This window comes from Sturnus vulgaris, chromosome 1, assembly GCF_052056855.1.
Source record: "Sturnus vulgaris isolate bStuVul1 chromosome 1, bStuVul1.hap1, whole genome shotgun sequence".
In the NCBI taxonomy this organism is placed as follows: Eukaryota; Metazoa; Chordata; class Aves; order Passeriformes; family Sturnidae; genus Sturnus; species Sturnus vulgaris.
In genome coordinates this window covers 122,091,704-122,115,653 of record NC_142243.1, presented here as the reverse complement: position 1 = coordinate 122,115,653, position 23,950 = coordinate 122,091,704, and the positions used below count along the sequence as shown (strand labels likewise).

Sequence of the window (23,950 nt, the reverse complement as noted above, 5' to 3'; positions counted from 1 at the left end):
AAGAGTTAATGACACCAAAAAATTTGGGACAACTGTGCATTTAGTTAGCTGTTCTTCTGTGCTTTATTCTTGATGGGGTATTGAGTTTGTCTTTTTTTTTTCTCCCATGCAAATATATGAAATTGTTTTAAATATAGACCAGTCTCTTGCTCTAAATTTCACTTCTTTAAGACCAGCTGTGTCTTAGGTTTACTACATAATCTCTTCCAAAACAGTATTAATCAAACAAGTCCCTAACTGGGACTTAGTCCTGAGTTCTTGTAAATTTTTATATCAAAACAGAAGATGCAGGATGTATTTTTTTTTTCTGATGGAGTTTCTCCTCTTACACCATGAAAACCTAGAGAGCCATTCCTTTCCATTTGATGTAGAGAAGACTATAAATGCTAGAGACTTTAAAATCCCAATTTTTCTTGGTATATCATCCTTGCAACCAAATAGTTCATCCTTTGTACTCAAAAATTTCCTAGATCACCCAATTCCAATTCCTTTGTCCTATGTTGACTTTGGCCGGCTGCCAGACCTCTACCCACCTCACATCATCCACCATCCCCCCTTCAACAGAATGGGAAGAGAGGATAAACTGAAAAGCTCATAGATCAAGATAAAGATAGGGTGATCCCTTACCCATCATTGTCGTGGGCAAAACAGACGTAACTTGGGGAAAATAAATTTAATTTATAACTAATTAAAAGAGATAAGGATGGTAAGAAACCAAGACAAAAATCAAAACACCTTCCCCTCACCACCCTGTTTCCAGGCTCAAATTCACTCCTTCATTCACATCTATCCCCCACCATCCATGAGCAAAGCCAGAAGGATGGGATTCATGGGTTGTATAGTTATGATCATATGAAGTATATATCTACAGATATAAGTATATTTATGATTCTATATACATGATATTATGATCACATATATGATAAAGTTACTGTCATATGCATAATAAAATATGCTCACACAGTTATATACATATATATGTATATAAAGTATATTTATGATTATATAATTATGACCACATAAACCCAAAACAACAACATGAGAGCTGATAAAAAACTGTTAAGCGGATGCTTTTTAATGTGAAGCATATGATTTTGACATTTCTCTTGTTCTTAGGTATATTCTTAATTTCAAACATTCCCTCGAATTTCAGCTTTGTATGGGGACAACACAAGGCATATCTCAATCTAAAATGTAACTGTTTTTCATAGTTATGAGAAGTCAAAATAGCCTAGTCAAAGTACCTTTCCCAGGACAATAACAACAGAGTAAGTATAGCTAATTCTATTGCATTGCATGAGCACAATAAATCAGATTATTCAATCAGCACGCTCAAGCTCTGTCTTTGAAATGGCTTTATCATTCTTGCAATACAAACTAAAACAAAACGCAAACTTTCTAATGGTAAGAAGAAATTTAGGGGGAAAAATAGAATCAGGCAGAAAATAAAACCACTCCCAGGTTATCCAAATCCCTTGTATTTATACCCATCCTATTACAAGATCCCTGTTCTGCATTCCTGGCACACACCGGCACTCGCAGTTTCGTGTGGATACAGCTCCCTCTGGCGCGCAGCGCCGGCACCGCTCTGCAACCTGTCCTGCTCCTCCTACAAGCACTCCTTATTTCTTTGAAGGAAACGGACACAATCCCAGCAAATCTAGGGAGTTTTTTCATTTTGGGAATTCTTAACACATTCTGAAGAATCTTTAAAGACTCAAAATTAGCTGAATTATCATAACTCTTTTGTCAGATCAGCTGTTCAATTTAGAAGAATAGCCAGATAATTTTATACCTGTTCACTATTCTCATTAATTTTTATTTTTTTGTATTGTAACAACTGATAGTGCACCACAAGACCAAGGTGGCAGGCAATGCAAAACTAAAACATGGTTCTAATCCCAAAGGCTCTTCTATCTAAAAAGTCTGGCTTATACTTTACATTTAATGTATCTATTGCATGTATTTCAAAACAGGCAAATCAGAACACGCCTGGAAATTCAAAGTTTAATATCAGACATAAAATTTGAAACATGGCCCAGACAAAACAGGAGGTCTGGGATTGCTTCAGAAGCCTCCAGTTACACATAACCAGAGCTAAGGACTGAAGAACTCTGAGTCACTCCAGTCCTTCCTCCTACCACTCCCTCCTTTTCCGGGCTCATAGCAAGTTCAAGAATTTAAAGCCTGGAGCTGAGAGATATATATGCATAAAGGTACTGGCGTCATTGCTTAACAGCGGTGTGAATTTTACCTTCCAAGGCAAGGAAAGACAATTTCTAAAAGCTGAATTATGTTCTTAGCTTGTTGAATCTGGTAGGGTTAATACTGACAACATCAAATCATGTAGGAGATACAAGTGATCAGATAAAGCACTCCTGACCTTTATGGAGAACCTACAGCTTTTGACTCTTTCTTCTAGTTGTGGCAGGGAAAGAAAATCTCAGATTTTCCTTTGAGAAACTTGGTAATTGAATTGATCGCTGACATGCTTCAGTAAAGGCAGCAGGTTAAGGGAGATAATCCTTACTATCTACTCAGCACCGGTAAGGTCACATCTGGAGTGCTGAGTCCAAATAAGGGCCTCCAAGGACAAAAGAGACATGGATATACTGAAGAGAGTCCAAAACAGGGCCACAAGGATGATGAAGAGAATGGAACATCTGTCCTGTGAGAAAAGGCTGAGAGAAATGGGACTGTCCAGAATGGAGAAGGCTCTGTGGTGGGAACTCACCAATGTGTATAAATGCCTGAAGGGAGAGTGCAATGAGGACAGAGCCAGGCTCTTTTCAATCGTGCCCAGTGCCACGACCAGAGGCAATGGGCCCAGACTCCAAACTCCCAAACATAGGAGGTTCCCTCTGAACATCAGGACACACTTCTTCACTGTGAGGATAACCCAGCACTGCCACAAGTTGCCCAGAGAGGTTTGGAGTCTCCATCTTTGGAGTTACTCGTGTCCCTGAGCGCTTTCCCCAAAACCTCCCTGCTATGATTACCATTATCTCTTCTGTGCCTCGTTCTACAAAAAGGTGGTCCACAAGGATGTTAGAATTTATACTGGTGACTGACCAGACATGTCAAGAGAAAGAAGGCAGGTGAGGATACTGGAACAAGAGCTCTTGCTAGCTGATGACTTTTCACTGGTGACTGAATGGCAGTCTGGAAAAGAAGACCCATGTAGAGCATGAGGATATAAGTGAAGTATGGTGGGCTGATGAGATAATATGTGAATTCAGAAAGGGTATATACAAGGGTAGTGTGTCCTAGTTTTTCACTCTCTGGGCAGGATTTTTCTTTTGTTTTATATTTTAATATTATGCTGTGGTGATGTCAATATTCGTAACATCCAGCTAAGCAAGATAGTCAAAAGGCAAAAGATAGAGACAGTAAAGAAAAAAATAATGCTTCTGCCAAGATGTGCTGGGCCTCTGGCTAAGGCATGGGGGTTGATTTTTTTTTTAAGAAGGAAGAGTACTTCTGAATTGCTATGTCCGCAAATACTCTTCTTGTAATTTCTTTTTTTCCAGTTATGTTTCACATGCTCCTGGACATCTAGTGCCCTGTCTGAATTTTACTGCATGCTGTTAGATATTCAAACAATCTCCCAAAGAAAAGAGCATTGGATTAAGGTCCCTTCTTCAGAGAGAGACTTTGACATCAGTCAAGGCCAACAATTCTACAGCAAGATGTTACATTCCTATTGCCACATTTCTCTGTTACAGAATAGTTACTGTCATTATGGCTTCAAAAGCAATAACAGAATTGATTTAAATAATATGATTGCATTGCATCCATTTTTAAATACATGGAACTATATTTGAAGGAAGGTATTCCATCTGGTAGCCCATCTGCAACTCCATCTATACGAGAAGTAAGTATTCATAAGAGAACATTCATATATTTGAATTCTCTGAACATATTGTGACCTTCTGTTACTATTCACATAGAATATCTCAATTTAAATATATCTTGGGTTTTTAATATCTTTAACTGAAGTACTGGAAAAAAGTAGCAAACTCAAGTAGCAGGAGCCTTAAATGAACAGTCAGTTGCATATTTAAATTTCTCATGCCTTTAGGTGGTCACTTGGATACAAAGAAGCAATAGAGACCTATAATCCAGACCTTCCTAGCTCATTCAAGTAAATTCAATTCAAAGCCTTGGCAGACCACCTAAGTGACGTGATAGAAACCTTTTTTTTTCCTGGCAATTTAAACTAGAGCCCCCTAATATGATGTTTTAAGTAATAGGAATAGATTTAACTTTTTCAACAGGAAAAACACCAGGTGTTTCAGGAAACACTGGGAATTTTATTTTCGTCTGTGGGTTATGATAAAATGAGTTATGGAGGTAACCTTAACTAAGATGTAAATCACAATAATCTATCTTTAAATTAAATTACTTTCTGAAAAGCAAAGGCTAGGAAGTTTATTTAGCTTTGACAACTCAGAGGTGAGTTTTCTAGGTCTTTCAGTAAAAGTGAAGTAAGAGAGTTCCCAAATTCTTTATTTAGGCAGTCTCTTGTTAATTTATTTTGCAAGCAGCTGTAGTTCTTTAAGACAGTATTCTACTACCTCTTATAGTAAATTTACAAATCCACAGTTCTGGTAGCAAGGTTATTCATTTTAGCATGTCCTAATCAGCTACAGCTCAGAATCAGGAAGATTAGCTTGAACAGTATAACTAAGTGCTTTGACCTATTTCTCAAGCTATTTTACCAGAAAGAGATTAGGAAACAGCAGTACCACATCTTTTCAGTACCTGCTCTTTGGGAACCAAGACTTGCTTTTTGTCATTCCCACCAAATACATTTCTTCAGCACCAAACGGTTCTCTTCACTTGCTCCTCCTTCACACAGTTTTCATAATTCACCCTCTGACATCTCCTGCAGTCTTTGTCTACGCAATTTCTCTTTCTTGAAATCCCCACATAGTCCTCAGTTCTACCCTGCACCTACCACTCAACTATTCTCTCCAAAATTCCTGCAAGCTGGCTGCTTACCTACATAATTCTCAGGAGGGAGGGGATGCAGCAGGGGAGATAGCAGGCAGTAGCCATTTCTCTCTAAAGCTTCATTAATCCCCACATTGGATTTATTGCCCTGCCTTAGAAATGCTCACTTAATTGATGGCTGAGAAAGGTAAATTCTTTCTAAAGTGCTGATGAGTAGCTATCTTATCTAGATCCAGAAAGGAATGCCTGTTCAGTGGTTGAGTTGCAAGTCAAAGAATTAAAGCAAAATTCAATCCCAGTAGAGGAATTACAGATTAACAGATGAGAAGACAGAAATCTAATACATTTTCCTTTCCTGAATGTTACTTACTGTCAGAAAGTAAAAATTCAAAAGAAACTATTTCATTAGCATAAATATTTCACCAATAAAGTAAATAAGCAAAACCATAAACATGAATGCTGTTATGCACATAGCCACTGGAAATATTTTGCAATGGCCAGAAGACTAACATTTCAGTAAATTAGTAGCTTCATTGTTAACCATTTATCACAGCTGTTCTTAAGGGTTTTTTCCTTACCTTGTTATGACAAGACCTTTCAGCTGGAAAACAGTCAGAGCTGAAACTCAAACTCTGAACCCATGGCCTCACAGTTGGTTCAAATTAATCTGAGGGCTGCCAGCAAAGGAGCAGTCCAAACTTTCACTGATTTTCTTTCTTACTATTGTTTTTTTCCTTAGTTTTCAGCAAAATCAGTTTTCTAGTCTGACTCACTCGACAACTGGCATCATTGCTAGAGCTGATGCAATGGAAGTGGTGACATCACACCTTCTCAGCAGCAGCAAAGCTTTCAGCTCACCACAGAACTGCACCTTAAAAAGGATATAGGGGTCAGAACACCATACAAGCATAAAGCACAAGCAAATTCTGTGAAAAATAGTAAAAATAAGGAGAATTAAGACTCCTCTGGACTAGTCTATGGCTAAAGGACAGGCCAATGTTTAACTATGTATTAAACACATTGGAGGACTCTGCTGCCAACTTAACACTGCCATGGGTACGTGACACAAGGTGCTGTTCCAGTTGAAACACACTCTGCCAATTCAATTTGTTCTAACAAAACTTTGGCAGGTTACCTTTGCCCCAGCAGGACTAGTGCTGCAGCAGGTATCCATTGCCCACACGGCCCTAACCCTCTGTGGTTTGGGCACAGTGCATTTCCTCTGCAACCAGGATAAAAGCAGACAGGCGGCAGAAAATCCTCACCAAGCGCTCTGCTAATTTGACAGAAATGTAATCATGTGCCCACACCTGATCCAGATCAAATTTGTACTGCTGGGTGATGTGGCATGGCCCAGAGCCAGCGGTAATGATTGTGGAACCACAGCGCTCGGCTACGGCTTCTCCTGCAGAAGGAATTACCCGTGGAGGAGACTGCAAACACAGAGTGTGGCCTATCACTGTGGAAACAGCTTGTGCAGGCTCCCCTGAACATGCCCCGATCCGCACAAAAGAGACATAGCACAACCCCTTGCCAAACCACCTTTCTTTCTGCCCTCAGAGGCAGGCTGCTGGGTTAGCTTCTGACTGAGAGCATGAAACACGGGAGGGGTAAAAAAAAAAAAAAAAAGGAAATTACATGTCTGAGGTTTTTCTTTCGGGCAAGTCTCTTATAAAAATAAAGGAGCGTACAAATGTCTTTGTTTCCCTGCCAACTTTTATAAGAACTAATTAAGACCGAGAAGAGCTTCACTTTCCTGTTTATTTCATAGAGAGAACAGCTAATGAATTTAACCTATTGATGATTTTGCAGCTGCCTGCTTTAATTTGCTTATGATTGGGGAACAAAAAGTTAGTGTAACAGCAAAGAGCTGCCAAAGCCGCGGAGCGGTCACTGGTGCATGACCAGTGATCCAGCTGTGTGATCAAATTTCAATTAGGCAGCTGTGACAACAGAGCACGGGCTGTCCTTCTGAGCAAGAAAACAGTGTTAAAATTATGGCCACTGCTTAGTACTTGCTTATTTTCAAGTCGGCTGTTTTGCCCGTAATAAGGTCAATATAACCATAAAGGTAGAGGCTGCTGGCATTTATTCTCTGCTAAAGAACATTCTGAACTTTTCAACTTTATGATTTATCTATTGATTGCAATAGAAACTTCAGGCCACAAAATGCAGTGGTAATTGCTATCAATAAATGAGAAATTACACTTCACCTGAAAACAATTTTCAGAGGGAAATATTCACAGGCCTTAACATTACTCCTGTTTCTTAGTTCAGGCAAGTGGATTACGAGGCATTTATTAGATCAGGGAGTCCTGTGGACTTTATGGAAATTATCCAGAATTCAATAAAAAAATTTATGATTGCTATAAACTCTACAAAATAATTTTTAGCGTCCTTTTGATTCTGAAGGTGAGATCTCAACCCTCTACAAATCAGTGACAGAACTCACGATTGAGACTGTCAGAAAATAAGCACCCAATAATTTGCAACTCTTATTTATAAAATTTTCCATAAATTTCTGTACATGACTGGGGAACCTAACGGGTTTTATATCACAATAAACTTTACAGTGTGGTTTGTTTTTTGTTTGTTTTTTTTCAAAAGTGGTGAGGGGAGAATGATTCACTTCAGAGGAAGTGAGCTACTTAATTTTCTTGCTTTCCTTAAAAAACATCTCTTCAAACTTTTACATGTTACTTCAAAATACTATTTCAAAACAATTTGCAAATATAAGCCAGGGATTCCCAAACTCTGGTATCCAGACTACCTAAGCTACTTAAGAAGGCCTGGGAACTACTCCTGCCCTGCTGCACCATCAGTCCCCAGCCAAGGTTAACCCTGCATCAGCTTCTGCATGATGCTTTGTACAATTCTAACAACTGGAAATTAGACTACCAAATAACAGCTTACTGTCCAGATTTCCACTGATAATTTTATTCCAAAATCATAAGTCTGAGGATGTGAAACTTTTCCTGGGAAGCAGGGCAAAACCCCTTCTTAGAGCAAGTAGAAATCAGCTACCAGAACACTCTGGCTGGAAGGTAGCAATATTATAAAGATTTATACGGCGTGCATGGAGTCTGTGCCATAGAAAGGGGAAATGGGTTGCTGCAGAATGCATGTCAAATCCGAGCAGAACAGGATCCATGTTATGAATTATTTGGTAACAGTCAGTATATGCTGCTATTGTTGGTTCACATCGCAATCTCTTTTGCTGGTGCCAGGCAATAGCAGATTTCACCAATTTTCCTTTTCCTATTTTATTTGAAAGTCACATGAAATTTAAATCAATGTATTGTTACAAATTGCATACAAAACAATGCTTTTTCCTACATTTGATAAGTAGCAATTATGAATAAGTTTGCATGATGAACATTTGTTTATTTTTTTCCAAGTAGTGTTTAGAAAGATCTATTTCTTCAATTGTTTCCATAAATGGACATTCATGCATACAGACATAATAAAGCGACAAGAAAACAAAAATATAACTGAAAATTGAATTATAAAGCAGTTTAAGCTTTCAATTTATTTGCTGTTTGGGAGCACAGCTTCACACTGTACAGTTTTTCCTCATCTTGCAATAAACCAGGCACTTGTAATACAAATGGTATTGACGTGCAGTATATTAGTATTAATTCTGACTTCTAACAAATTAAAGTAAATTCTTCCATTATCTGGGAATTGATTATTTTGGCTACAGCTGCAATGACATGTCATTTGCCCACAGATCATCTATTTCAAGATCACAGCAAGATAAGCAATCTTTCGCCAAATGAAGCTTTTTGGGCCTGTTCTCAATTCTTTGTAGTCTGCAGAAATGTCAGCATTTCTATTGGGGTTTTACACTCATTCAGTCTTTTAAGACAGGGCTTTCTACTTACTTTGTGTAGTCAGAAGTTGGGTGTGTAAGTAAAACCTCCTGCATGGAACTAAGCAGACGTCATGCTTTTTGCTGGTTTTAGGTGCTCTAAAAAACACATTGCCTTGCAGGTTTTGAACAATTTGCAGACTAGTACATTTGTTCAGATTTTATACATTTTAGTAAAACATTTCTTACTAAAGAATTATATTTACAAACATTCCAAGTCCAAGGTAAGATGAAATATTATAAAAGCTGCTTATTTTCTTAGGCCTATGCTTCTATAAAAGCAGTCTACAAATTCCTAGTCATGTAATTTAATCTAGAAAACTGCTGACATGGTATTGATTTATGTAGATTTAACTGATGTTCTGACACGACTAGAGGGTGCTCTCCATAATCCCAGCTCAGCAAAGCATGTAAGAACATGCATAAAATTGAGTATATGCTTTGTACCACTAACACTTTGTGCCACTTAACCCATATTTTCCCCACAATTTCTGTCTATCTTGTATCATAAATATATTACATAAATATTAGGCATATGTAATATATTCCATCCATACATTATGTATTACTCTTATCTTTATATATTTCAATGTGTTGGTCATATATTCCAAGAAATATATTTTTGTGAGATTTTAAAACTAGATTTTCTAAAATGAAACACTTTTTGAATTACATAGTATCTCAGTAATTCCACACATAATGCTGATTTACACCATGTAGGTGAGTTTTTATGATACAGATGATGTGCTCTAACGGGGGCTGACTCCCATTGCTAGTTACATACCTGCACCTTGAACCAACTGTGCTGTTTGGCTGGTCCCACATTTTCTGGGGGGAGAGAAAGGGGGGGTGGAGCTAAGAGTAATTTTTTTACCAGCTTAATGCTCTAAAACTCTCTCGGCTTACCCTAGAAGTGAGCACCAGTACTGGTAGGAGCAAACAGTGAGATGGAGGGGCATGGCCTCTCTGCACAGCAGGACCTAGTTTAGCACAGTGCATATTAGCAAAATGTGTATTTTGAAACCACATTTCCAGCGAGCTCCACACCATTATGGGGCTCAGTCTCTGTGTTTTACTGCACTACTCCCCACTTCCCCACCCCCTCTCCCATTCAGCTTTTAAAACATGAAACTTGTCTCTAATTAACTGTAAAACTGCTTTTAAGAAATTGGTCAAAAACTGTTCTCCTAATACTCAGACTTTCTTTTATCTGAACATAAAAGTTTATCAGATCTAATCCCTTTAGTATGCTCTTGACTTACAAGAACAATTTTCTTTCATTTGGTCAAGACAAAGGAGTTCAGGAATTTCTATAAACTAACCCTCCCATCACTTTGTTGTATTTTGTTGATATATTGGCAATATTACTTCCAGTTTTAATTGCATTAAGCACATAGAAATTTAGTGAGTTGTAAATGTGACAGGATGCCAGTTACCTTTTCGCAATTGTTAAAAACAAAAAGTCTGGCAAAAAATAAACCTAAACAAAAGCAGAGCTAGTCTCTTGAAAGTAATGAAATCTTTTCGCTCAGGTACTTAATGGGAAGACTGGCAGAATGACAGATGTTTTTCCAGACTTGCAGGAAAAGTCATGCTAATGCTAACCCTGACACATTCTTTCCTTCACAAAGAAATGTCAGGATGCTACATGGTGGAAAAACAAGAGTGGCTTCAAATATTTAATCCTCACAATTCTATTCCGGAATAGGATTACGTTCTATTGATGTAGGTTTTGACAGAAGGGCAATTCCACCAATGAGATGAAAAGGAAGAAAAAAAATGAAAATCCTGATTAATTTCGGAAGCAAGTTCAAATTTAATGGAAAAACTGAAGTAGTATGCTTAAGCATTTTTTGAACAGGCAAAAAAATAACTGCTTGGAATATAATGAAGTAATTTTATTTGAATACTAATTAGTATGCAGTTTTACTACTAATGTGATCCTCTGAATGAGATTGTTAATTCTAATAGTAGTTAATATTTATTTCAACTTAACTCTTTTGTGAGGGAATAATTGCACACAATAGCCTTTCAATAAAAATAAAATTGAATAGTAAAAAAGCCAAAATACAAGAAGAATGTAGGTGTAAAAGACTGTAGGCCCCTGTACGTAGTCATCCAAATTATCAGAAGTGCAAATGCTGCAAGTTACTTCTGTTCCCTTTTCTGATTTGCTGCACACACCAAAGGGAGACTATTTCTAAAGTGTCCTTTTGTTGCTAGAAATTTTTCATTAATTTTAGCATATATAAAAAAGCATCTAGTCTCCATTTTCATACAAATAAGCTTCTGCTTACAAGCAGAGTGTACTGCAACAAGGGAGCATGCTCATCTTTAATACAACCAGACATAAATTAAAATGTTCTTTGTCTGAAGAAATTCTAGTGTTATTGCCAGCACTGGTCCTATAAAAACCAGGACTAGTTAAAGCTCATGTTTGATTTATTTATTTTTTAAACAGGAATTGCATTAGCTGTTTCTTCTGTGGGCTCATTTCTCTACAGAACCTTCTGCAGAATGAATTCAGAGGAAAGTCCCTTCTGCTCTAGAAGGCAGGACCCCAAGAAAGGTCTAATTTTTGACCAATAAACAGCAAAGTGCTTTCCTTTGATTTTTAAGGACATAACACAATGAGATTAATAAAACATTGTTGCCTCAGCCTAGCTGGTAAGCAGCAATTTTAGCTCATTATTTCATTTCTGTCAGTATTTTATAGTCTCAGTTTCAATATTACACAACATCTTTAGTCTATATCAATAGACTAGTAAAGCATCAGCTGTAACATCGGGAATCTTTTGAACTTAAACATGACTTCCAAATCCAAACCTAACTCTTATCCCTAATTATGGAAAAACTAAAAAAAAAATAAAAGTCAAAATTGCTTTAGAAAATCCTTGTAAAGACTGTGCTAAAAATTACACCTTCACGTACAGAAATTAAAAAAGGATGTCCCATTTTAATGAGGTACTGAGGCAGTATCTAAAACATCAAAAAAAAAGGCTGCCAAACCAAATAAAAATAAATCACTAGATTACCTAAAGATAGAATAGGAGATTGATGCTCTACAGTTTATCATGGAGGCTACCAGGTACTGTACAGCGAGTGGCATGCTAAGAAATGATTCAGCTGGTGAATGTGCAATGAATTCGTTACATCTGTTCATGGGGCTCCAAACCCACCTCCATTACCAACATAAAAAGCTGCACATTTTCAGATTCTAATAACACCATTAAACTTGTAAGCTGCACCTCAGAAACTGCACCTGGGGTTCTCATATCCTCCCACTCTGATATTAAAAATATTCTGCACGTCAGCTGTAATTATTCATGTAAAAATGACACAAAGAGAAGCTTTCTCCACAGGCTTATACTGACAACCAATGCCCTTAGTCATTTAAAGTGTAGTGTGAGGATTTTTGTCCAGGTAACCCTAATCATTGAAAAACCAGAACTCCAGTGGCTGAGACCAGTTAAGCTGTTTGCACTCTAGGCAAAGCTTTTTAGAAGTGTATTTAGAAAGAATTATTCCAAATAATATCTTCAATGGGGTTAGAAAAAGCTGGCTTTGAACACATATCAAACTTGTGACAGTCTGTAGCTGGGTTTAGAACTGACTTTTGTTAGCCAGTTTCCACAGACAGTCCTGTTTCTGGAGGCTATAACTTGTCAGTAAAACTTCAGTCTTAAATTAAGCATAGAGGATGATTCTTAGGGCTGGAAGAAAAAACTTGAAATGCTCTGGGATCACTCTTCAGCTTTCTGCTCCAGCTTGCTGGTATTAGCAGAGAATTGGTACATATCTATTAGTTGCTGTCAGTTTAGTGAAACTGAAGTTATTACAAATATTTAAAATATTCTGAACAGGTTTCAATATAATATTTAAAATACCAGAAACTGAAGCAAAAGCAAACAAGCAGTCTGCCCAGACAAGTCAAACCGACTTTATCTGCCTCTCCAGCAGAGTGACAAAACCTGTAGCTAATGGGAACAGAGCACATGTGACTTAGCTTCTCTTTGCTGACACTGTCCTTTTCCATGGCCCACCCTGACACTGCCATAAACACCATCTCATATCCCACTTCATCTGATTGAGTTCACAGACACTAGCTGAAGCACACTTAAATTAGGAGAAAGGTTACACCATGTTCCCTCCTTTCAGTGAAGAGAAAGGCAACTTCAAAGTACAACTTGAAGGGCCTGCTGTCTTTCCCTTAATTATTGACTAGGAAATTAGCCTTAGGCAACTGTTCTCCAGGTTAAGCCTCTAAAGTCAGGAATGATGAACCTGGGACATGGAAAAGATAAAGCCACTGCAATATGGGTGCAAAAAATGACTGTAAAACATTCCCAGAGGAGTTAGCATGAGTTGACAGGATATACTAAATACCATTCTTTAGATCTCTTCCAGGTCTTAGACTAACTCATTCATGGAATTTTAACTGCTGAGCAACTGTTTTGAGAGTATGCTTATTAAAACTGCAGATGACAGAGAGCTAAGAAAGTCTGGAAGTATATTGAAGGACAGGACTAGTATTCAGTCTTGACCAACCGAAAAAATGGGTTGAGGAAATCACAATACACTCAGGCGAAGGCAAGTGCAAGTTACTGCACTCAGGAAGAACGAACACACTGAGGGGACGATGCAAAGTTCTGCAGAAAACATCCAGGGTACAGGGGATGTCAAAACAAAGAGGAGACAAGATAGTTGTATTGCCCAACAATTCAAACAAGCCCAGTGCAGACCCAGGGTCAAGCAGAAGAAAGGGACACACCAAACAGGGAGAGAAGTACATTTCAACTGAGCTGCCAGATGTCTGAAATTCCTATGGAAATTTACAGTATTCACTCAGACAATAACTCCGGGTAGAAAAAAAAGGACTATCTGGTCATGTGCTAAAGAAATGCCAAAATCAATGTCTAAAAATTAAGTCACTGGGGATGTAACAAAGAGACTTTTTACTTGCTTACAGAAGAACTCTGATTTTTATACCACATAACACCTTCAGGTAAGACGAAAAGTTAAGGTGTCTTGTGCTTGTTTTGATCATGTACCTGTACAAATAAATATTTCCTCTGTTCTTAAGATGTTTTCAAAGTACAAGCACATTATGCCTTTGAGGATCTCTATTTTCCATTTCGTACAGAGAACATGGGAAAAGCATCCTCTCCTGTTCAGACTGTTCAGTTCTGCTAGTGTTAGCTGGGTGTGCCCCAGAGAGGCACTCCATGCCATGAGATAATCCTGCAGAATATCTTGCTGGAGCACCTGTGTGATTTCATCTTCTTTTCACAGTGACCAGGAAACTAAACTAGCTCTGATTTTGTGATCTACCATCCCTCCAGTTTCACAAGTGCTGTTCTTTGTGATAAATCCAACCATCAGTAATACTTCTTCCTTGCTAGACAGCAAGCACCCTGAAAATAAAAATGATGTGTAAGAGACATTAACTGCAAATGTGAAAAGAAACACTGAAACATTATTAATGCTCGCTAAATTTGAATATTCTAATTAATAGCTATGATAAAGAATTCACAAGACACAGGGTTTGCATGGCTGAAGTTTGGCACGTCACGATATCCTATGATGCATTTAAGACATGCACCACCATGGTACACAAAAAACTCCATGGCTGAAATTTAATTCAAACAAAATGCTCTGGATAAACACTTCGGTGTTGTTATACCTCTATGACAAAAATCAATAAAATCCTTTTTCCTTTTCTACAAGCTCTTAAGACTGTGGCAATTGAAGACAACAGACAGAATCGGCAGGATGTAAGTCACAGAATATGCATTCTTTTTGCAACAAATATATTTAGGCTGAAAATATGTGACTTACCCCATAATTTTAAGGCCTTGTCTGTCATCTTGAGGTAAGACTGGGGTTTGGAATCAGATGATATTTAGGGTCTCTTCCAACCCAAACCATTCTATGATTCTCTAAGAGTCTTCCTTGTAAATTCACTCAAGAAATCAACATAATATTCATAACTTTCGTATTTGTGTCCTGAGAATATCACACTTATGGAAACAGTCACTGCCTGGAAAATCTATGTTTACTTCATAATAATGTATTTCAGTTTCCTTAAAGGTGTTTATGTAACATTAATTAGAGATTAAAGATAACCTGAGGGACAACACTGGTTATGTTATTTAAAACTGTGCTGTCTCAGACTGCAAATTAAAGTGTCTTTAAAGAACTAATTTCAAATAATCAGATGGAAAGTATGCAGAGGTGATAGGAACCATAAACACACTATCAATAATCTTCATTTATAGTTTGACCATATCGGACTGAAAAATACACTACTTACATTGTGAAAATAAGAATATACTTTTTCCCCCTAAAAAACATGACGTATTTTTTATGAATTGAATTTCAGATTGACTAGAATAAAAATCCATCCTACCTGAGTACAGAAAACAAATTCATTATTAGTAGAAAAAAAAATTTTTGGAAAATTACCGGGAGAGGGAAATCGTGACACCAGTGAAGCTGGTGGAGCTCTATCAGTAACTCAAATGTGCTGCTGATTTAATGTAACCAGGCTAAATATGAGTAAACTGTCAAAGAATGCAGAAGAAAACCTGACATGTGTTAATTACTGGGGAAAAAAAAGCTGAATATGTTATTTTACTTTGAACTACCATGTGCTTTTGAATTTTTGCATGCATGCATGATAAAATCATACTGAGAATGCTTGTGAGATTTTTATTTTTTAAAAAAAGGAGAAAAACAGCTGAAAAAAAGCTATTAAGACACAGCAGTTGATCCAGTGTCCTCCTCTTGTGTCCATATGTTCTTGTGGCTATCCATGAGACAAGGTGGGATTACATTTCTGCAAAAGAAAGAGGTGCATTTGTTAACTTCACAACTCAAGGTTACATGGCCATCAGTCCCCATCTATAAAACTACTTGCTTCTAGAACTAGTTCAAACAGATGAAAATCCTCCATACAAACCACCTATTCTTTCCAAATGGGTTCCTCCAAAGCTGTGTCATTGACTATAAATAACCACTATCATGTGAAACCTAAACCTTTCTGCCAGTAAGCAAGCACTGAGAAGAACAATGTATTATGCAAAATTAAATCATATGAATCATTTTGCAAAATCTGATTTTTAAGTGGGTACAGGCACTTCATATATTATTCAAAGAAACGTTCCCTTACCTATCATGCTATATTTAGGATTTTTTTTAATGATGGAGAAATAAAAGAGAGAAAGGATGGAAAAAAAAGCCAATGCAGAGAGACAAAGGGAGGCTTAGTCCTAAAAAAAAAAAAAAAAAACAAGCAAAGTATATTTCTAGGTGTCCCAGCTAATGTGATGATGTGATGTACATAGCTATGGATAAGTAGATCACATCATGAATTACTCCTTTTCTCCCTTAAAGGGCAATTCCCGGAATTTTGTGGTCTGCAGAACTACATAATTTTTTATGTTAACAAAAATTACATGGTTTTACCTCTTTGTCTTGCAAAAAAATCCCAGTTCTTCCCACTCTAAAAATGAACCACAAAGGTTCAAATGCAAATACAAACTCCCTAGTGCATTGCATTTGATTAATGATGCATTTTGAAACAAAACTATCTTTCCATGTTGGATTTTCAAGCAGCTGCCCAAGCAGGGTGTTCAAGGCCAGGCCGTAATGACTGGTGCCCAGCCTCCTGCAGGAGCAGCCAAAGAATCCGGATCTGGCCCTAGCGACACCACAGTGCCTTCAGTGCTGCTCCCCCAGCGTCAGGGCACAGCCTGCGGGGACAGGGATGGGGAATGGGGAACTGAGGGCTGGTAGACACATAATTGGAGTTGGAAGGGATCCTCATAGTCCAACTCCTGTCCCTGCTCGGCAAGACCATCTGCAAGAGTCACCAGGTGGCTGAGAGCACTGCCAAACACTTCTTGAACTGTTAGTCTGAGGCTGTGACCGCTTCCCCGGAGAGCCTATTCCAGTGCCCAACCAGCCTTTGGGTGAAGAGCCTTTTCCCACTATGTGACCTAAACCTCTCCTGACACAACCTTAAGCCATTCCCTTGGTGATGACATGTTATGATGTGGGGGTACTCATTCAAACCTCACATACCACCTTTCTGACCTAGGGGTTTCAGGACCCCTTGGGTCTCACCCAGGCAGTGCTGCATCTTAGGTATTGAGTCCAGTTTTGGGCCCCTCAATTCAGGAAGGATATTGGGGGACTGGAGCAAGTCCAGAAAGGGGCAATGGAATAGCTGAAGAGTCTGGAGCACAGATCTTAGGAGGAACAGCTGACAGAGCTGGGGATGTTTAGACTCTTGGGAGAGAAGGAGTCTCAGGGGTGACATTATAGCTCTCAACAGCTCCCTCAAATGAAGTCGTAGCCAGGTGAGGGTCGGCCTCTTCCCCCAGACAGTCAGCGAGAGGATGAGAGGACATAGACTTAAACTGCATCATAGGAGGTTCAGGCTGGACATTATGAAGAATTTCTTCACAGAAAGGGTGACTAGATACTGGAAAGGGCTGACGAGGGAGGCGGTGAAATCACCGTCCTTGGAAGTGTTTAAGGAAAGCCTGGACGTGGTGCTTCGTGCCACGGTCTACTTGACATGGTGGTGTTCGTTCACAGGTCGGACTCGGTGACCTCCAAGGCCTCCCTCAACCCCATCTGTTCCGCGATTCTGCGACTCTGAGAGGAGCGGGAGGGAGGGAAGGACGGCGGTGCCGCCCCTCGCCCCTGCGAAGGCGCGAGGGGGAGGGGGCAGGGCGCATGCGCGCGGCGCGCGGGGCCCGCCGAGCCGCCCCTGCCTGGTGCGCGCGGACGGGGAGAGTGTGGGCAGCGGTGACGTTATGACGCCGCTGTGCGCGTGTCGCCAGCCGCGCGACCCACGCACGGTCCGCCGGGCTCGTGCCTGCTCCTCCAGCCGGGCCGCCGCGCGCGGGCGGGGCGGAGGCGCCATCCCTCCTCCTCCTCCTCCTCCTCCTCCTTCTCTCCGTTCTCCTCCTCCCCCTCCTCCTCCTCCTCCCCGGGTCCCCTCTCTGACGGCCCGGCCCCTTCCCCTCGGCAGAGCGGCGCCTCCTCCTCCTCCTCCCGCTCCCGGCTGTGCCGGACAATAGGGGCGAGAGCGGCGCGTGTCTCCCCCAGCGCGGCCCCCGGCTCTCCATGCGCGGCACCGGGCAGCAGGGCTGACAGCGGCTCCCGCCGGCGGCAGCGCGCCTCAGGGAGGGAGCGGCGGCGGCCGCGGGCTGCGGGCCGAGACTCGCCGCCCCGGGCGCTGACAGAGCCGTCCCGCTCCGCCGCCTCCCCCTCGCTCCTGCCGGCGGCTGCCGCCGGGCTTTGGCGGCGGCGAAGCACAAAGGCGCGGGGCCCGGCGCGGCCCGGCCCGGCCCCCCGGGGGGCGCGGGGGCGGCGAGGAGGCGCCGGGCCCCCGCGGGGCTTCGCCGCCGGTCCTTCCCCGCTGCGGCGAGCCCTGCGCGGGCAGGTGCGGCGGGCGAGGCCGCTGCCCCGCGGCGGGCCGGCGCACGGAGGCTTCGTCAATGGAAGTATGTTACCAGCTGCCCGTGCTGCCGCTGGACAGGCCGGTGCCGCAGCACGTCCTCAGCCGCAGAGGGGCCATCAGCTTCAGCTCCAGCTCCGCGCTCTTCGGCTGCCCCAACCCCCGGCAGCTCTCGCAGGTAGGCACCGCCGCTGGGCCCGCCGCCCTTGTCCGCCTGCCCCCGAATACCGGCGGCGGTGGCGAGAAGATGCAGCGTTTAATATTTTTATGGCTAGTTATTGCCGAGGTTATCTATTTAGCATCACTCGCGATGCGAGCGGTGAACTCTCTGGGGTTTAATTCCACAGCCAGTGGGTTATTTGTTTCTCCTGTAATTTTTAAGCTAGGGCTGTTTTTTAGGTCTTTATTAGCTTGGGCTTTCTTTAAAGGGTCCAGATTTCCTATGGGGTTGCCAAAAGCTGCAGCGACTTTACTGAAATGGTGAACATGCACTGCAGTGTTTTATTTGGGATGCTCTGCTTTTTCTCCCTCCAACTATTGAGGCTTGGCAATTTGTCTAGAAGGAGACAAAGATCCTTGGCTTTTTCGTTTCCACGGTATTGTTCCCAGCCCATATTACATCAGTCACAGTGTGAACTGTACTGTATTTTGTTTCATCTGATCGTGTTGGAAATACTGTGAAAAAGGTCATTATAACTATCAAGACAAAAGGCAGGTTTTCCTTGTGAACACTGCCCTAAATTTCTGGATGTGCGTTAGTATGGTTTCCCAGCACCCAGTGATAAAATTATATTCTGGCGGAAGTCTCTGGAGAAAATCTGGAATTATGGTGGAAAGCATATGTTTTGGTGGGGAGTCAGCCCGTTTTGGCTTCGAGGGATTTCCTATGTCGAGATTGAACGGTCTGTTTAAGTGCTCTGAAGTATGTTGTCCTTATAAAAGATGTTGTCTTTGCATGTGTAATGGTGATTTTTTTGTTCTGTACATTTTTGGTGTATCTTATTAAGTTATTCTACTTTTTTTTTCATGCCTTGTGCTACACATACGTCTTTGTAGAAAGTAGAGAGCTGCCAGTCGCTTTTGGCTTTGTCCCCTGTTTGGTAGCAGTGAAGCTCTGTGTGTGAGCATTAGGCACATGTATGTTTGGACAGGAAAAATCAACAAAATACTCTGTTAATGATCAGGAACTTGAATGCATGTGGAAATAATTATTAGCAAGCAAATGAAGATGAACATATGTTGACAATGCTTCCTTCTCTGAGTATAAAGGTAATAATTGACAAAAACTTTGGTTTTATGGCAAATTAATTTTCCATGTAGCAACCGGGTTAGGATATTTTCCATTTGTACTGTTTGTTCTGAGCTGTACTTGATGATGGTGACTTTTCCATATGTATAAGCCGTCTTGAAAGTCCAACCTGATATAGCACGCTTTGTTCTGTGCAGATAACAGAAGAGTCTCCCTTGTTTGAAGCATTCCCGGTTTTCTGAAAAGGAATAGGCAGAATGGTCATGATGATACATAGTATTCCTTTCTTTATGGGCTCTCGAGCAAGCTTACCAAATTAGATCTGGTATTGACATTTAAAGTGCTGTTTTCTCTTTCAAGCTTCTCAATGGATTTCTTATTTTCTGACCAATATGCTGTAGGTATATTAGTGAGTTCCAATAAAAGATAGTTGAATAACTTGTAAAAAGGGAAACTATATGTGCTTGACCGAGTAGTATTTTGTCTGCATAAACCAACAAATAACGAAGTTTATGCATTAATAAAAAGGAATTAGGATATTTAAGTGAGCAAGCCTTTGCTGTTATCAGACATCTGATTAGAGTGCAGCTTTACTATTTTTCCCCCTTTCCCTCAAATCTCCTGCAAACAATAGGATGAAAATAGGTCTACCAGACCTACAATCACAGGTTGGTGTAAATGATGGAATAAAAAGCATCACCAGTGAGATTAGTGATCCTGTGCATCTCCTAAACTCAACTTTGCCTTACAAATCTCCTGTAAGACATTCCAGTTTCATTCCTGTCCAAAGAGAGCTGAACCCTTAGCAGTTTGTCATTTTCAGTCTTCTGCTCCAGCTAGGTTTGAGCAGTAGGAGTAACACTGGAGATATGTACGTAAGGAGCCGGTATGTACAGCCAGTATTTTACAATTAATATGCTTTTAGTAGATTTTCTTTAAAAATGTAAGGTCTTGAAAATTACATTCCCACTTAGAGATTAAAAGTGACATGACTGAGTCATAAGATGTTTTAGGCTTATCCTTTCAGCAAGAAGGTATTTTACGTAGGAAACGTACATGAGATAAATGCACACTACATTAGACATACCATTTAACTGGAAAGTCCTAAGCAGGCAAATATTTATCCCTTAATTTCTTAAGTAGAATTTCAATTTTGTTGAAGTTTCTCTACATGGGTTCAAAATGGGCCATATGTTGCTTTTTTAAAGCTGAAATAAAGTGGTGCTGGAAATGACCTCGAGGATTCTGGTCTACTCCTCTCAACCCCAGGAAGGATAAATTGTACTTACGGCATTATTGGCAGATGTTTGTCTAATCTGTTTGCTTAATCTATTTTTTCAGATACAGTATTATGAGATGCACTGAGTTGACATAACTCATTATTGCTGAAGGTTAAAAGCCCTGACATTGGGCACGTGTTATTACTGCTTCCTCTATGCCATCTCCGATGCTTGTCAGGTGTTTGCTCATTCAATTCACTAAGACATCAGAAACCTAACACAAGCAGGAAACTTGGTAGCTTCCTGCCATCACTTTGAATAAAACAGGCTTATTGAAGTTTGACAGAATTGATTTAAAGGAAAGTATAGTACCACTAGGCTTTTGAAAGTCATAAAAGCTTTAAATAATAGAAATTATGCAATCTCACTAGTCAGCTGTTCTTAATAGTTCTTAACTGTTCTTGTCATAAAAGAATTATTTCTTAATGCTGAAATTAAAGTCTTTCTTGTGGTGATTTGCACCTTTTACTATACCCAGTAAATGCAGAGAAAGGCTTATTCCTTTTTCCTTGTAGTTTTCTTTTATGTATGAATTATTTCCCTATAGTCTTTATTATTGTTAATTTTTAAGTTTTTACAACAAAAGTAATAAAGGTAACATCTAGAGGTTATTCGTGATATTTATTGTTCAAGTCCAGTCAGGGGAAAAGCTGCTGTTGAATGGGTATATATAAACGTTTCAGTTACTAATCATTTTATATATGAAATATTTTTAAGTGCTAATGTTAATAGCTGTTTTTAAGGGTGTTTGATTGTATAAGTGTTGAAATTACCAGGACATTTCACACTGATGAGATTTGAATTTAGGTTCACTGTGAGATCAGGTGGATAGTTAACTAGTATCTTGGATCATATATTCAGGGTGTTCATTCCATGTGTTAGAAAATTATGTTTTTCAAATTAAAGCTGGGCTTTTGGAGAACAACTTTTGATTTATTGCCTCAGCTAGTTTTTAACTTGGGTTGTTAATAGCAGTAAAAAAATTTCTGTACTTAGTGTAAAAATTCTTAGTCTGCGTTTTTATGAATAAGGGTTTATAATGAAAACCACTTCACAAACGTGGCTGTGAGCTACTTTTAGATTGTCCTGTGTTGCACTCCTCCTCACCCCATGTTGAATTGACATAAACATATCACAAATGAGTAAGAAAACTTTGGCCTAACCTGCTATTTTTGACTCATTTCCATCTCTCTACTTTGTAACTGGTTCTGCGGCCTCTTCAGTTCCTCCAAATGGCATCAATGGTATCTAGTAGCAGTGTCTAAATAGAAGTAAAGATCTAGCTTTAGCCTTTATGCATTTAAATGGTTGAAATTGATGATGATAAAGATGTCTCCTAGTGACGAAATTGCATGAAGAGGAAATGGAGCAAATAATAGAAGACTCCATTTGAATCTCAGAAATGTAGGTGCCATCTCCACCTGAAGTACCAAGTACTGCTGTGTACCAGGCAGTACCATGTCCTGCTACCTGGTATTTGATAGCCCAGTTCAGGATCCTTCTTCATTGCATCTCCATTTCATGCCTTTAAGCAATGTAGTGTCAGACTTGGTGGCTCTCATGCCTGAACAATAGATTGTAGATCACGCATATGGAATCCCAGATTTGGCTTGGGGGATGAAGTGGGGGAAAAAGTCACCAACAGCACCTGGAAGCATACTGCATTGGTTACTTCTCCAGTGAAAGGTGTATACTTCTCTTTCCACATTAGCGAAGTGCTTAGGTCACCTTTTGCTGTCTATTTCTTCTTGTTGCTGTCACCTGATGTGATCCAAACGTGTTTTGCTCTGCACATTGCATGGTAAATTAAAAGATGCAGTTGAGAGGTGTGTTTGTATGGTCTGGACATAGACATCGGTCTTTAATCCCATGGTTGCACCTTTTTGCTGAGAGAAGTGTTGGCATGACCTATTTTTCCTTTGCAGCTGCTCATTTCTAGTCCTGCATCTTCCTCTTAGTTGTGTCAACTTCTTTTTTTTCTTTTTTTCTTTTGATCAGGTTATTTTTCAGCCTTGACTGACTCATAGTACAGTTTCATAAATGATTGTGACTGTTAGTAAGGAGGAAGCAGCACACCGCAGTGCTAGACCAGGAATAACGAGCAGTGGAGCAGCAGAGGGAATGCCTTGCATTGGCCCTACTACTGAATGCAATACCTTCCCCTAAACCCCTTTCTTTTCTTATCCACTATTTTTCATAACTTTTCTTCTATACCTTTCTAATCCTCTTCATCAGTGCTTCTCAATTGCTGGCTCTTTCATTAGATTTCTCCTGCCATTTCCCGTATCTCTACTGCATGAATAATTAACAAGTTAAAATAATGAAATAATTTTCATGTTGTGATTCCTAGCCTCTGGAATTAATTCTGTGTTGCTGCTATGCTTGCCATTCCCTTCATCTTGTATTTATTGTGTCTGGTTGCTGAGATTGCATCTATTCATATGAGAGGGAGAGACTGACGCTGACTCTATGCACGGCACAGACAAGTTCTGATTGAGGCTTTCATACGCTACAGTAATTTTATGTGGCAGTTCATTTTTTAAATGCCCTGAGTTTTATGACCAATTAACTTTTTCATATGTTCTAGTGTAAAGCAACGTTGGTACATCATTCAGCAAAAAGGTCATAGCAGCTTATTTCGTGGCCTATAATTGTCTATGTAAGATCTAAACAGAATAATAGTTTAAAGTCTCCATTAATTAGATTGTCTTATGTCACCAAAAGTCAATTTTTCTTCGCCCAGATGGTGTAATAGTATGTTTTGTGCTTTGTATGAACCTCAATTTTTAGATGCTATCTTTAAAGAGAAATTGATTTGAAAAGAGAGATTATAGCTATGTGCCCAAGTTGAGAAATATTGAATTTTAACCATAAAACCATTTTACAAGAAGCCAGCATTAGTATATGAATATTCAATATTCTATATGAACTAATTATGCAGCAATAGCATGCAAATACAGGTTGTTGGAATTCAGAGTGTTTTCCGTAGGTGTCTGTTTCAGCAGCTTTCCTGAAAAATACCCGTATTTGCTAGGTAAATCTGTTTTTCTAGGTTGCTTGAGAAAAGCAACAGTATCCAAACTTGATGAATTCTGAGTCAATAAGCTCAGTTTTGAGTCATA

General features: G+C 39.8%; 1 protein-coding gene across 3 annotated transcripts in view; it reads left to right on the top strand.

Moving 5' to 3' along the window:
* The first annotated feature begins 18,324 nt into the window (after positions 1-18,324).
* PDE7A (phosphodiesterase 7A) overlaps positions 18,325-23,950 on the top strand; it is a 75,564-nt gene continuing 69,938 nt past the window's right edge. For all 3 annotated transcript variants that reach the window (XM_014873028.2, XM_014873027.2, XM_014873030.2), the window contains exon 1: positions 18,325-18,477. In XM_014873028.2, coding sequence (XP_014728514.1) covers positions 18,340-18,477 — 138 coding nt within the window. In that variant the 5' untranslated portion in view covers positions 18,325-18,339. The remainder of the gene's footprint in view (positions 18,478-23,950) is intronic.